Raw genomic sequence first — 14,404 nt, forward strand, 5'->3', positions numbered from 1 at the left:
GAGCTGCTGCGATTATAGGCCTGCGCCACCACGCCTGGCCAAACTTATCCTTACTAAAGCTGTCAGGCCAACTAGCAAAGACAGGAGAGGCACAAAGCCTGGCACCCATGTGATTCAGCCGGAGTCCACCAAGTGAATAAAGGGTCAGAATCTCAGATCATAGAGATGAGGATCATTTCCTCCACCCACTTGACTTTCGGAGCTTAAAGTTTGAAGTAGACCTGAAAAATAACCATCTACAGGCAGATGAAACTATCAGACTTGCTTTAAGTTCCAGAAAAGCTCACCTCAGGGCTGGAGATATGGCTCAGTTGCTAGAATGCTTGCTTTGTATGCACTAGGCCCTGGGTTCAATACCCAGCACCACAAAAAAAAAAGCTCACATCATTCATCAGAAGTTTCTTCCCACTTCCAAGTGCCCATACTGTGTTTATCTATACTGACATCAGGACCCCCTGGGAATGCAGGCAGGGGACATTCTCAGGACATGTATTGTCTAGGAAAGAATTTTATCGTTCCACTATTTATGGAATAGCAGCTTTGTACACAGATCCTGCTGCCAGGATATCTGTTGCAGAATAGCATAGTTTTGGGTGTCCTCCAGAACAGAACATTCTCTTTGGATAATGAAGATTAGAACAATTAATTTCACAGGGAAACAGGTATTCTCCATTGTGGGGATTTCCTTTAAGTGAGAGAAAAATATGCCATTGTTTATTCCTTATAACAATTTTTTCATAATATGCTTTTGGAAGGTGAATTGAGAATATAGGAAATGGGTGATGTTGGTGGTTTTTATGGGTCGAATTCTGCTCCTTGCATGGTATAATTTGAGTGCAGCAACCAAACTTAGCAGTGAAAGTCCTTTACTGGCATCTCTTCAGAAAAAATATAGTGCATGAAGAACATCTTTGTTGTTTATCTGTGTGTACAGAAAATCTATTGGTACGAGTGGTTCTCTTTGGTGATGCAGGTACAGGGATTGAGCCAGAGGATCCATCAGGTTTATCTCCTTGTACCAAAGGATGCTTTCTTTCCGTGCCATCCTGACGATCTGACCTAAGTAAAGGGAGCTGCTGTCTTTTTCCAAATTCTCTTATTCTCTTTTCTAGGAGCCCAGTAGTTGCTATGTTATGAAATGGGCTCCTTTAACATTTATTTCAGGGTACTATAGGAAGTTCATTACTCTGCCACTCTCAAGATTGTTTCCAAAGGCTTCCATCTAAATCACCCACCATGGTATCCACTCAACTGTGAGAAGGCATAAACAGTGCCCATCTCGGAAATCTGCACCTTGTTTGCCAGTGGTGCTGTTTGAACTTTATAATGCCAACACTTATTGAGCCCTTACTGTATGTTGGGCATGTGCTCCTGAGTGCCTTACATCAAAAAGAATCTGATCATTCCTATAATCCCAGCAGCTCAAAAGGCTGAGACAGGAAGATCATGAATTCAAAACCAGCCTCAGCAACTTAGCAAAGCCCTAAGCAACTTTCAAGACCCTGTCTTGAAGTTAAAAAAATAAAAAGGGATGGGAATATGGCTCAGTGGTTAAGAACACTGAGTTTAAAAAACACCATGTCTTGGCCAAATCACTAGCATCAAACAAAAGGAAAGAAAGTGCTCAGTTTTGGCCAAATAAATTTCTTCATTCTTTCCAGAGATAACCTTTGGTACTGACTAGGAGGAAGATCTATAGGCAAGTCCAGCCTCTGACCACATCAACTGAAATTCAGTCCATCCCTACAGGATGACCCCTGCTCAAACTGGCCCAAAGCCATACCAACTAGCACAAAGGCTAAATAATTAGTAGTGTTTCCATGGCTTTCATTTCAGGTCAAGTTTGAGAACAATAAGATTTTAAGGAGAGGAAGTATGATTTTTCCATGTCCTGTTCCCATGCTCTGGAAATCTGGTCAGAGTTCATGGTTCTGTCTCCTTTAAATGGCAAGGTATACCTAAGCCTGTCAGATTCCACCAAGTAAGTCAGTGTCTCATGAGAACTGGCAGCTCATTCTGGGCAAGGTGCTGTTACATGGGCTTCTCAAGAAAAATGGCATTTCTCTCTTGGGAAAGGTCAAAATCATTCATTCAATCAGTCTTAGACATTTATTAGGCACTTGCCAAGCACTGTGGTAGGCCTGGGAATACTGTAGGGGGGAGTGACAGGAACACGGTCTCTGCCTTGCATGAAAAAGGCAGTCAATAAATAAGGAGAAAAGAGATGTTTGTAGAATATGGCAGTTATGAAGGGCACAAGCCGAGCTGTGAAGTGGAGCGTGTGGATGTCAGCATTGTACTGAAGGCTGTTCTGAGAAGGGGACTCAGAGGTTTTTTGTTTTGTTTTGTGGTGCTGTGGGTGGAACCCAGGGCTTCACACATGCAGGGCAAGTGCTTTGCCACTTTTTAAAGTTCTAAGCCAATGGAGAAATAAGATTTTTTTTTAATCATCAAGTAAAAAATTAAATGGCACCTTATTACTAATAGTCTAGGTTAGAAGTTGTAACTTAGTTCGAGGGCCATTGTTGGTATGGTGTCCAAGATGGCTATAACAATCTCTCCCATCCTAAATGCTCTTCTCACAATGTGACATTGACACTCCTCCCATGGAGGGATGAGGTGCATGTTCCTTCCCTTTGTTTTCTCAATCTGGGAACATAGCCTCACATGTTCTGGGCAAGCACTGTACTACTAGGCTATACCAGTACAGCTCCCTCTCTGTGAGTTCCAGAAAGCCTGGGACTCTGGTAGAAATTATTTAATATGACATCTGAGACCAGTACAGTTTCTTCCTGGTTCTCTTGGACTCTGAGAATCCAGTCTCTGGTGCTGTGAAGGAGCCCAAGCACTCCCCTAGAGAGTCCCACATAAAGAGGGACCTGGCCCCTGCCTCCCAGGCCCAGATGAGCTCCCTACTGGCACACAACTAGCATCAGTTTTCTGGTCATGAGCCTAAGCCATTCTGAAGAGCCTTCAAGTCAACTTACTCCAGCTAATGCCACACTGAATTAAGATGAACTGTCCCTAGGGAGTCCTGTCCAATTGCACATTAGTGAGTAATGATTTTATTTCTTTAGTTAGTTAGTTTTTGGCGGACATAACATCTTTGTTTGTATGTGGTGCTGAGGATTGAACCCGGGCTGCACGCATGCCAGGTGAGCGCGCTACTGCTTGAGCCACATCCCCAGCCCCGAATTTTTTTATTTTTGTTACAGGGATTGACCCCAGAGCTTCATACATGCTAAGCACACAGACATTCTATCACTGAGCTATACCCCAGCCAATTTCTATTATTTTCAGGCTAACAGAGTTTTTTTGTTTTTTTTGTTTTTTTTATGGGGGGTAATAATTGAAACACTATTCCAGTCTGGACTTTTACCTAAGGGAAAATTTGGATCTGTAAAATAAACACACTTCCAGTTTCATTTTGGGGTTAAAAATTTTGTTAGATTAACTCTCCCTGGTGGATTAAAGTGGCTCAGTGGCTACAGCCCCGAGGACAAGCATTCATTCCAGTTTGCAAGTTTTGTACTTTCAGCAAGAAAAGTTCCATGTCCTAAGCCCTCCTTTAGTTCCAAGGAAACCAGGACAGGTAGTCATCCTAGTTGCCCCCATCCAAGTAGCTCATCCTACCTTCATGAGGAGGAAGCTGATGGTGGACAGAAACTTCAGGCGTCTAGAGACAATTCTCCCTGTTGGAGAGTGGGATTGGAAAGACTGTTCCCTGAACAGTGCTCTGGAACTACAAGCCAAAGGACTTAACCATACAAAAATCAACCAATCCCACCCTGGGAAGAAGAATACCAAATACCAAGCTCTGGGAGAAGGAAAACTGGAATGACTGGAGCCACTGAGTTTGGACAGACTTAAGGTAATGCAGCTGGTGAAGTAGCCAGAGGCTGATCAAGAAGGGTTCTGTAGAGCTCTCGCCTAGCAAGTGTGAGGCCCTGGTTTGATTCTCAGCACCACATAAAAACATATAAATAAATAAAAGGTAATGTGTCCAACTACAACTAAAAAAATAAATATAAAATATACATATATACATATGTGTATATATATATATACACACACACACACATATGTATGTATGACCTCTGACACATATGTATGTATGACCTCTTCTGTCCCTTCCCTCACCACTCCCCACAGCTTTTTCACCCCCTCCTTCCCATACACACACACCATTTTTATTTTTGGGGCCATTACCCCATATTCCTTATTGCTGCCAAAACCACAGGCTGGGGCTGGGGCTGAATGGAAAGATACCTCCCCTCTACCCATACCCCTCCTGTGTGGTTGGAAAATTTTTTTCCAATTTTGTGTTTTGTTTCTAAATGAAAAAGATTCTACTAAAAAAAAAAAAAAAAAGTTCACCCTGGCTGAAGTGTGGAGAATGGTTGGAAGGACTCCCAGGAAAAGCAGCAAATCCAGACACACACTTCTGTAGTGGTCTAGGCAGCTCAGGTTAAGATGGCAAAACAGCAGGACTTGATGACTGATTGGATTTGGGTGCCTAGGGAAGGGAGAATTCAACAATACCTTCCTGGTTGTTGGCTTGAGCAACCAGGTGACTAATGGCAGAGTTTATGGAGATGAGAAGAACTGGAGAAACTTTTGTTCTTAAAATTTCTTTCTTTGGGGCTGGAGTGGTGGCTCAGTGGTAGAGTGCTCACCTAGCATGCATGATGCACTGGGTTGGATCCTAGGCACCACATAAAAACAAACTAATGTATCCATCTAAAAAACTAAAGAGGGCTGGGGATGTGGCTCAAGTAGTAGCGCACTCTCGCCTGGCATGCATGTGGCCTGGGTTCGATCCTCAGCACAACATACAAAGACGTTATGTCTGCCGAAAACTAAAAAATAAATATTAAAAAAATTCTCTCTCTCTCTCTCTCTCTCTCTTTAAAAAAATAAAAAACTAAAGATACATAAATAAATATTTTTTAACTTTTTTCTTTCTAGGATGTGTCAAGTTTCAGATATCTTTAAGACATAAGTGGAGGGCTGGGAATGTGGCTCAGGCAGTAGCGCGCTCGCCTGGCATGCGTGCAGCCTGGGTTCGATCATCAGCACCACATACAAACAAAGATGTTGTGTCCACTGAGAACTAAAAAATAAATATTTAAAAAAATTCTCTCTCTCTCTCTCTCTCTCTCTCTCTCTCTCTCTCTCTCTCATTTAAAAAAAAAGACATAAGTGGAGACAGAGTAGAAGGTGACAGGTGGCACATGAGCTCAGGGGTCTCTTCCACCAACTGTATGATCTTCAGCAAATTACTTAACTTCTCTGTGTCTCAGTTTTGTCTCTGTCAAACAGAGATAATAAAGTAACTATTGGAGAAGAATACAATTTCGTGACAAATGATAATACACAAAGTTAACTGTCAATATATTTGAGACGTGGGGCTGGGGATATAGCTCAGTTGGTAGAGGGCTTGCCTCACATGCATAGAGTCCTGAGTTCAATCCCCAGCACCACAAAAAAATATATATGTTTGAGACTGGAGCTCGTGGGGAAGGTCAGAAATGCACGTATAAGCCAAGTGAGGTGGCTCAGGCCTGTAATCCCAGCAGCTGGGGAGGCCTAGGCAGGAGGATTGCGAATTCAAAGCCAGCCTCAGCGAAAAAGTGAGGTGCTAAGCAATTCAGTGCCACCCTGTCTCTAAATAAAAGACAAAATAGGGCTGGGGATGTGACTCAATGGTGGAGTGCCCCTGAGTTCAATTCCTGGTACCAAAAAAAAAAAAAAAAAAAAAAAAAAAAGGACAGCGGCCTGGGGCGGTTTTAAGATGTAAACAAAACTCTGCTGAGGAGGTTTCTGCCATGCGGGTAATGGCCAGCGGTGCTTCAGGTCTTCCCCACCTTGGGTCAGGATGTCCTGGCTGGAAACCCCGCAGCCAACTCACGACAGTGAGGTGACAGGCACTAAGGGCCTCGGTGATCCGAGCTGCGAGCCATCCCCAGAGCCATCCCCAGCAAGCGCTCATTTCAGGACTGGTTGGGAAGAAAAATAAGCCCCTGTTCATTGAGATCCCTGATCACAGAGTTGGGTTTATGGATCTATTGGTATTTGCAGTGGATACAGTATTTAATGTCATGAGTTTGAAGACCATTCTTGGTCATTAACATGTAGGCAAGGGGACAAAAAAGGGGGGCGGTAGGGAACATGGTCTGGGTTTCGCCTGCGTTTAGAGGTAAAGGAGAGGAGCCAGCCCCAAGGGAGCCCGAGTTGCCAAGGGCGGGGGCAGTGGCTAGCGCGATGGCTAAAGGAGCGGGCAGCCAGAGGGGCCCCCCTGGGAGCTGGGCGCTGCGGGCGGTCCAGCTCCTCCCACGCTGCCGTCCTCTCGGCCCCGCCCCCCGCCCCATTTGGAAAGTTCTGGCTGTGCAGCCCGCCGCCCGCAGGTGTTGGCCGCTGACCCCCGACCATGCCGGCTGACCTGAGTGGCACCTGGAACCTGCTCAGCAGCGACAACTTCGAGGGCTACATGCTGGCCCTAGGTAGGACGGAAGGGGCCCGCGCCATGAGGGGGACGCCGGAGGGGGCTCTGACCACCGGTCTGGAGCTCAGGGCGAAGGCGGCCGGGCCTGTCCTGTCTGTCGCCCGACCTTCCATCCCCCGTCTGTCCATCCCCGCGTCCTTCTGTCGGTCCATCCGTCCGTTCCCCTGTCCCCCCTGTCCCGCTACCCGCCTTCCCGCCTGTTCTCTCGGGGCCCTAGTCCGCGGCCCCAGGGTCCCTCTGAGCCTCGTGTGGGTCTCTCTCCTCCCTGCGGACGCCTCTCGGAACACCCGGGGCTGGACGAGGGCCTGGCGGGCAAGGCGAGGTCCCCGCACGTAGCCCCAGCCCCGCCACCTCGCCCCCAGCCGTGTTCAGCGCGGGGATGGCACCGAGGGCGCGGCGGTCCGGCAGGTGCTGGGGGCCCGCAGGTCCGGGCCGCGTGGGAACTCCGACAGCCCCGACTTCCCCTCGCTCGAGGGCTCCCGCCGGGAAAGGAACCCCGAGCGTTGGGAGGCCACTTGCCGCCCACCGTGCTGTCCAGGGGCGCGACTGCCGCCCCGAGGACAGAGTCGGTCGGCGGTGGCTGCAGGGCGGGTGCCAGGCGCTGGGACCGTTTCCGCGGTGGCAATCGCGGATCAGCTTCAAGGGGACCTGGTTTGCGGCGAGAGGGATGAGCCGCTGGGAAGGGAACTCGGTCTCCCGCAAGGGTGTGGAGAGGGCCCGGTGGGGCTTCTGATGCGCGACCTCGCTTCCCCCAGGGCCACGTGAATTTGTTTCCTGCCATCTCGGTAGAGCGCCGCCCTTGGGCACTGATTCTGTCTGTCCTGTCCTTATTGTCATTTTTCAGATTTGGCGGGTTTCAGCACCTACTATGTGCCAAGCCTTTCGCCTACATGACACCGTTGCGTGTCATCCACCCCTAGCCCGTACTGGGGTTGAACCTAGGGCCCCCAGCCTCCAGCGTGGTAAGCAAGCGCTCTACCACCTAGTTACATCTCCAGATGTCTGTGGCACTTTTTTTTTTTTTAGGTGTTTTTTTTTTGGGGGGGGGGAGGGTGTACAGGGGATTGAATTTAGTGGCGCTCTTTTTATTATTATTTTTTAAATTTTGAGACAGGGTCTCGTTAAATTGCTAAGGGTCTCTCTTAGTTGCTAAGACCGGCTTTGAACTTGCCATCCTCCTGCCTCAGCCGCCTGAGTAGCTCGGGTTACAGGTTCTGGTTCGTGCCCAGCCAGATCTGATAGTCTTAAGTATGTCTAAAGTACAACCACAGATCTCTTAGCATTTTATACAATAGCTGAAATCCAGCGTTAAAACCTATTCCAATTCCCAGTAAACTGGGAAGGAAATGATTAGGCACACCCTGTTATTTGTTTGGCAAACACTCTACCTTCCATGTGTACAGAATGGACTCTACAGTTCACTTGTTTTCCCCTGGGTGAATAAGTGGTCGAGGCCAGATGAGACTGTGGTCTTCTTATTATGTAAAGTAGGGCTGCTTCATCCTAGATGACTACATTCATGAGCATAAGAAGCACACTGCTCTTTGAATTTTCAAGTTGTCAATGAGACAACTAGTAGAATGTAAATACTGCAAAACCTAATGTCCCTGCTTGTGTATATTCTAATGCCAACATAAGCAGAAATATTCAGACTTCATGAAAACATCTGCTTCTGAACATGGCAAACTAATGTACTTGTACTGACTCTCCCATTGAAGACAGCTGAATTAAGCTAGATCAAATATAGAATATATACTTCTTTTTATTATTATTTTTTAGTTTTAGGTGGACACAGTATCTTTATTTTTTAAAAATTTTATGTGGTGCTAAGAATCGAACCCAGTGCTTCATGCATGCTAGGTGAGTGCGCTACCACTTGAGTCACATCCCCAGCCCCAGAATATAAACTTCTTAGGGAACATCAGAGAGCTACCAAAATAATAATCACCAGGCTGAAGTCTGGGAGAGAACTGAACTATAGGAGGTGAACCCATCACTTAGGGTGGCTCTTACCTTCAGGGTGTTTGTAAGACTAAGCCAGAATTTGGGGAGCTTCATGGGATAGGGGTCAAAAGCTGGAGTCTTGAGTGGGCCAAGGGTAGAGACCCTGTAATTGCTCTACTTTGGGCTGGGACTTGGAAAAGCTGCACCAGAGAAGTAAAAAACCATCTGGAAGTAAATGCTTCTTGAACAGACTGGAACTTAGTTTTGTGTCATCTTGGTGGTCCAGAATAGTCTCAAGACCTGAGCTTGTGTTAAGGTGCTTCCAGATAATTAGGGTTCTTAGATAGCTGTAAAACAAGACATACTAACAAACAAACAAACAAACAAAATTCTCTTTAAAGTAATTAAAAATTCTGCAAGATCTTAAATTGTTTCCATAAATACCTTCTCAAATACAGTGTTCATTGAATTTTAAAGTTAATCAAACACATTGGGAGATAAGATCCCAATAGAAACAACAAACAAGTCAGGCGTGCACCTGTAATCTCAGCTACTTGGGAGGCTGAGGCAGAAGGATCACAAGTTCAAGGTCAGCCTCAGCAACTTAGTAAAACTCTGTCTCAAAATAAAAAGCAAAAAAGGACTGGGGATGTGGCTTATTGGTATAGCACCCTGAGTTCCATCCCTAGTTCCACAAAAATAAATAAATATAACAAGACTGTTTCACTTACACAGTAGTGTTGATGGAAAGTCAGTAATAGATATTTTAAATTTGGCATTTGGCTTGTCATATTAATAATAGGATAAGTATTTTAAGGTACACTCTCAATGCCTAAACATGATTGAAAACCAATAAGCCTGGATCATTCACATCTCAAGCTAAAAGCCGGAGTTCTAGGTAAAAACAAAATACTAAACAAAAATCCCCAAAAAACCAAAAAGCAAAGCATTTTCTTAAGGACATTTATTTATACTCTCATCGTGGGCAGAAGTGAATGAGGCTAATAAGTTGCCAAGGGAGCCTTGCTCAGTCTTGGCCACATTTTCTAGATGTGAAATGGAAGTGGGAGGCACTTGGCCCGTGGGGAGCCCGCTCGCCTCTTTGCAGGGCAGTCCATTCCCGACAGAAACAAATCTTTTAGGTGAACACATGGAAGTGGGATCCACTCTAGGATCAAACTGCCTGCAACAAGCTTTTAAGTCTCTGAAATAAAAATTCCAGGGACTTTGTTTTAATAATAGGGTTAATCCCTCCCCCCACCCCAGCCTGACAGGTGAGAACCACGTGACTTTAGCTCAGGGCTATGTTCCTGCTGAGGACCAGGCATCTAAACTGTGGCTTCCTGCCACTTAGATCATGTCACCTACTCTAAACACTCCTAGGCTCCCATCTCACTGGGTCTAACTGTGGGTCAAATTCTCATTAAGTTTCGGAGGTTGACCTTGAATTTGGGATCCTCCTGCCTCAGCTGCCTGAGTCACTGGGATCACATGTGTACGAAACTGCTCCTGGCGAGCTTATTAAAGACTTCTCAGTATGCAAATTACATTCATGAGCACAAAAGGTTTATTTTTTTGTTTTGTTTATCTGTTTGGTGTGAGGATGAACCTTGGGCATTGCGCATGTGCTCTACCTCTGAGTCCCTGTCTCAAGGGGCAAAAGGCGCAACATCTGCAGTTAAAGGGGAGAAACAAAGAATGTTCACGCACTTCTGCCTTTGTCAATGCTTATTCACTCAAATCACTCAATACAATTTCACTCTATAGGTTCTTTTTTTTTTTTTTTTTTGTTAAAGAGAGAGTGAGAGAGGAGAGAGAAAATTTTTAATATTTATTTTTTAGTTCTCAGCGGACACAACATCTTTGTTGGTATGTGGTGCTGATGATCGAACCCGGGCCGCACGCATGCCAGGCGAGCTCGCTACCGCTTGAGCCACATCCCCAGCCCTCTATAGGTTCTTAATCAAAGAAATGACAATCCTTAATGCTAGGCACTGCATTAATTTGAGATTAATTGTAAGCACTGCAAACACAATTATGACAGGCTCAAGACAGACTTTCCCTCTGCATGTTAAGTTCAAGTGTCAGATCAAAACTCTCAAGCCTGGGCTGGGGTTGTGGCTCAGTGGTAGAGGGCTCACCTAGCAGCATGCATGAGACACTGGGTTTGATCCTCAGCACCACATAAAAATAAAGATATTGTGTCCACCTAAAACTAAAAAATAAATATTAAAAAAAAAGTCTCAAGCCTTAGACTTTAAGTGTAGCACATGCACATTCACTCAGACCGTGGTGATCAGGTCAGGAACCAAGGCAGGCTCCTCCTGGGTGACACTGATGGCTGACACTCAGGCCTAAGGCAGTCACAGGGAGAAGCTGTGACTCTCACCAGGGTCAAGATGTGGCTGTAGAGTTTTAGAGTGGTGAGGACCACGCAGAGGTCTAGACAGATGAGACGAGTTGGGATGTCAGTCCAGGTCCTCACCAGGTTTTCCAGCTTGTATGCCTCGGTAACAGCTGGCTGAATATCTGTTCATTTGCTCGATTATTTATACTAAATTTTGATTTTGGATTTCTCAGTGACATCATTTACCCTGGGTTAAAACTTCTGGTCTGGTGGTCCCCACCCTGATCTCTTCACCTTTCCCTCTTCTGGGTCGAGGACAGCCTGCCAGAGGCTTCACTCTGAGTTTATCAGGGTGGGGAGAAGTGACTTGTTTGTGTCTGTGGGCCACACCGGAGGGCTTTCTTAGGCGTGCCTGATGAGACTGCAGGTTTCAAACTGGAATTTTTAAAATGAGGTTGCTTAGGCTCAGGCCTAAGGCCATCCTTACAGTCCCTGACACTACTGTGCTGGGGATTGAACTTGAATGTGCTAGGCAAGGGATCAACCACCAAGCCACACCCCAGCCGTCTTGCCATTTTAATTTGAAGTATAAATATATGGAGCAGAAGACCCCAGAGTTGAGGGGTGCAGTGGCGCACGCCTGTAATCCCAGCGGCTCGGGAGGTTTGAGACAGGAGGATTGTGAGTTCAAAGCCAGCCTCAGCAAAAGTGATTTGCTAAGCAACTCAGTGAGACCCTGTCTCTAAATAAAATACAAAATAGGGCTGGGGATGTGGCTCAGCGGTGGAGTGCCCCTGAGTTCAATCTCCAGTACCCACCCCTCCCCACTCCCCCAAAAAAGAAGACACCAGAGTTGTTGAGATTAAGGCTGGGTTGAGCCCTGTCCCCTTGTCAGTTTATCGGAAGATTCACAGAACTGTTTCTGCCACACCCAGCTGCAGATGTGTTACCTAAGGCCCAGCCCAACTAATGACCCTCCTGAAACCCCTTCAAACCATTTTTATGAGTCTTTTGGTGGAGATTTCGTGGGGTAGCTTTTTCTATAGATCCATTTTGGGCAGCAGAAGATATTGAAGTTGTAAAGACACTGGAGCAATCATATGCAACAATTTGGGGTACAACTACTAAATCCTTAGCTTTTGTATCTCAAGTGAATGTTCAGACTTTTTAAAATGTATATATTTTTCAGGTATTGACTTTGCCACTCGTAAGATAGCCAAATTGCTAAAGCCACAGAAAGTGATCGAACAAAATGGGGATTCCTTTGCCATCCACACATACAGTAGCCTAAGGAACTACCTCGTTAAATTCAAAGTGGGAGAAGAATTTGATGAAGATAACAAAGGACTGGATAACAGAAAATGCAAGGTAAGTGGCGTGGAGCATAGCACAGTGGTAGAGGGTCTGGGTTTGATCTCCAGCAGCACACCCCCTAAAAACAAACGAGGTAAAAATTAAAGTGATAACATAGACTCTTGATTTTGCAAGGTTAACTTGGCACAGGAGTCTACTTAGTAATATTTGAGGATCCTGCTGGAACAAACCAACATTTTCTTTCCTTCCTCAACAGAGCTTGGTTACCTGGGATCATGACAGACTCACTTGTGTACAGAATGGGGAGAAGAAGAACAGAGGTTGGACCCACTGGATCGAAGGAGACAAGCTCCACCTGGTACCTGACATATTTTGCCCTTAGTTTTAATGAAGTCATGCAATATTAAAAGAAATGTTAAGCAGGAAACCTTGACCAGTAATCCTACACTCCCAACTCAACTGTTTTTTGAATTTTCAAATTACCTTCCTTCTCTATCAGAATATTCTGCCTTTTTATTTAATAAAATAATAACCTTTTCCAGGTCTTTAAATCGTTTTCCCATTGAATGGACCATATATTTATTGAATACATCTAGTGGTCATAGGCAAGATCATTTTGTCCTTTTAAATCAAACACTCCACAGAATATGAATTCAAAATATTAAGCTTTCTCAGTTGAATTCAAAATGTTAAACTTACTAAGTTTCAAGCTCCACATCCAAGTGATCAGTTTTGGTGACTTTATTATTATTAATATTTATAAAGACTTTCTAGGCAACTTTCAAGGAACTCTCAAATAGCTTTATAAATGTTAATTAGATTTTCTAAGGTCCCTTAAAGTTGCTGAATTATTGAGTACCCTTTAACCAACAGGCAGGGAGATTTAGACAGATTAAAATGATTTGTCCAAAGTCTCTCAACAACAAGAGGGGGCGGTAATGGTAGAAGTCCACAGGTCCTGCATTTTGGGTACAAATAACCAAACTGATAGGCATGTGTGCTATTTAAAGATCATCTTGAGGTACCCCTGAAGAGAGGAGGGAAGCCCCTCACCCATCTGCTCTATGCATCTCTCCCGTGTCCTTTATCATGAACACATAATCACAAGTGCTCCGGGCTGGAGTGGTGGCTCAGTGGTTGAGTGCACGCCTAGCATGCGCGAGACACTGGGTTTGAACCTCAGCACCACATTAAAAACAAACTAATGTTTCCACCTAAAATTAAAGATACATAAATAAATAAATATTTTTTTAAAAAAAGTGCTCTTCTGGGTTCTGTGAGCCATTCTGCTGACCTATCGAGCCAGAGGAGGTGGATCATGGGAATTCCCAACTTAAAGCTGGTTAATCAGAAGCACAGGTGGCCCTCTTAAGATAGGACTGAGCCCTTCACCTTGGGGTCTGTGCTGACTGTGGGAGGTAGCATCAGAACTGAACTGGACTGTTGAACACCCAGGTGATGTCAGAGAGCTGTAGAAGTAGGGTTGGAAAGACACCACACACAGGAGGAAAGAACCCTGCTTATTTGATGTCAGAGTGTTGAGCGTCAAAACAGACTATATGCTAACTACTTCTCTTCTTCCTTTCCTCCCTGTCTCAGGAAATGTTCTGTGAAGGTCAAGTGTGTAAACAGACTTTCCAGAGAGCCTGACCATACCCAGCAGCAGGGCCCACCTTCAGCTGCAGCTCAATGGCGAGTGACATTGCAGAATGAACCTCGTTCACCTGTCCTGGCGTGGTGATGGGGACTTGTGACTGGAGAGACATCATGCAGCCTATACACCAGAAGCCATTTGGATTGTGGGAAAGCTGCACAGCTTCAATAAACCTCTCCAAGCGACTCTGATATTTTTCTTTTAAAGTTAGCATGGCCCATTGTTGAAAGAATCACTTGAAAGCTGTCTTGGTGCACAAGGTACACACCAGTGGTACATACTGTGTGTTACGGCTTCAATCTCTGGGTTTAGGGGCACAGTATTCAGTTCATAACTGAAGATGTGGAGAAGTAAGTCAGTCATAGGACCCAGTATAGATTTAGGGACACAATTAGGCAGAACAGGGCAATAGGGTACAAATCCCTGAAGTCTAAGGCTTCAAAAGATTTTTTTTTTTTTTCAGATACTGGGGATTGAGCTCTGGGGTGCTCTACTATTGAGCTAGATCCACAGCCTTTTTTATTTATTTTGAGACAGGGTCTCCCCAGGTTGTGGGGGGTTGGCCTCAAACTTCTGATCCTCCTGCTTCAGCCTCCCAAGAGGCTGAGATTACAGGTGTGCACCATTGTGCCTGGCTTAA

General features: G+C 45.3%; 1 protein-coding gene across 1 annotated transcript; it reads left to right on the forward strand.

Moving 5' to 3' along the window:
• Positions 1 to 6,347: 6,347 nt before the first annotated feature.
• Positions 6,348 to 13,949, forward strand: Rbp7 (retinol binding protein 7). The gene is made up of 4 exons (XM_005334762.5): positions 6,348 to 6,503; positions 11,986 to 12,164; positions 12,367 to 12,468; positions 13,710 to 13,949. The coding sequence occupies exons 1-4, from the start codon at positions 6,431 to 6,433 to the stop codon at positions 13,758 to 13,760; spliced, it is 405 nt and encodes a 134-aa protein (XP_005334819.1). The 5' UTR covers positions 6,348 to 6,430; the 3' UTR covers positions 13,761 to 13,949.
• Positions 13,950 to 14,404: the final 455 nt, after the last annotated feature.

Source organism: Ictidomys tridecemlineatus, chromosome 11 (assembly GCF_052094955.1).
Source record: "Ictidomys tridecemlineatus isolate mIctTri1 chromosome 11, mIctTri1.hap1, whole genome shotgun sequence".
Classification (NCBI taxonomy): Eukaryota; Metazoa; Chordata; class Mammalia; order Rodentia; family Sciuridae; genus Ictidomys; species Ictidomys tridecemlineatus.

Bases quoted from the DNA above. Each gene is read 5' to 3' on its own strand.
- Rbp7 (XM_005334762.5), top strand. From the start codon at position 6,431: ATGCCGGCTGACCTGAGTGGCACCTGGAACCTGCTCAGCAGCGACAAC. The intron at 6,504-11,985 runs GTAGGACGGAAG...TATATTTTTCAG, and splicing joins GGGCTACATGCTGGCCCTAG to GTATTGACTTTGCCACTCGT. The intron at 12,469-13,709 runs GTACCTGACATA...TCCCTGTCTCAG, and splicing joins AAGGAGACAAGCTCCACCTG to GAAATGTTCTGTGAAGGTCA.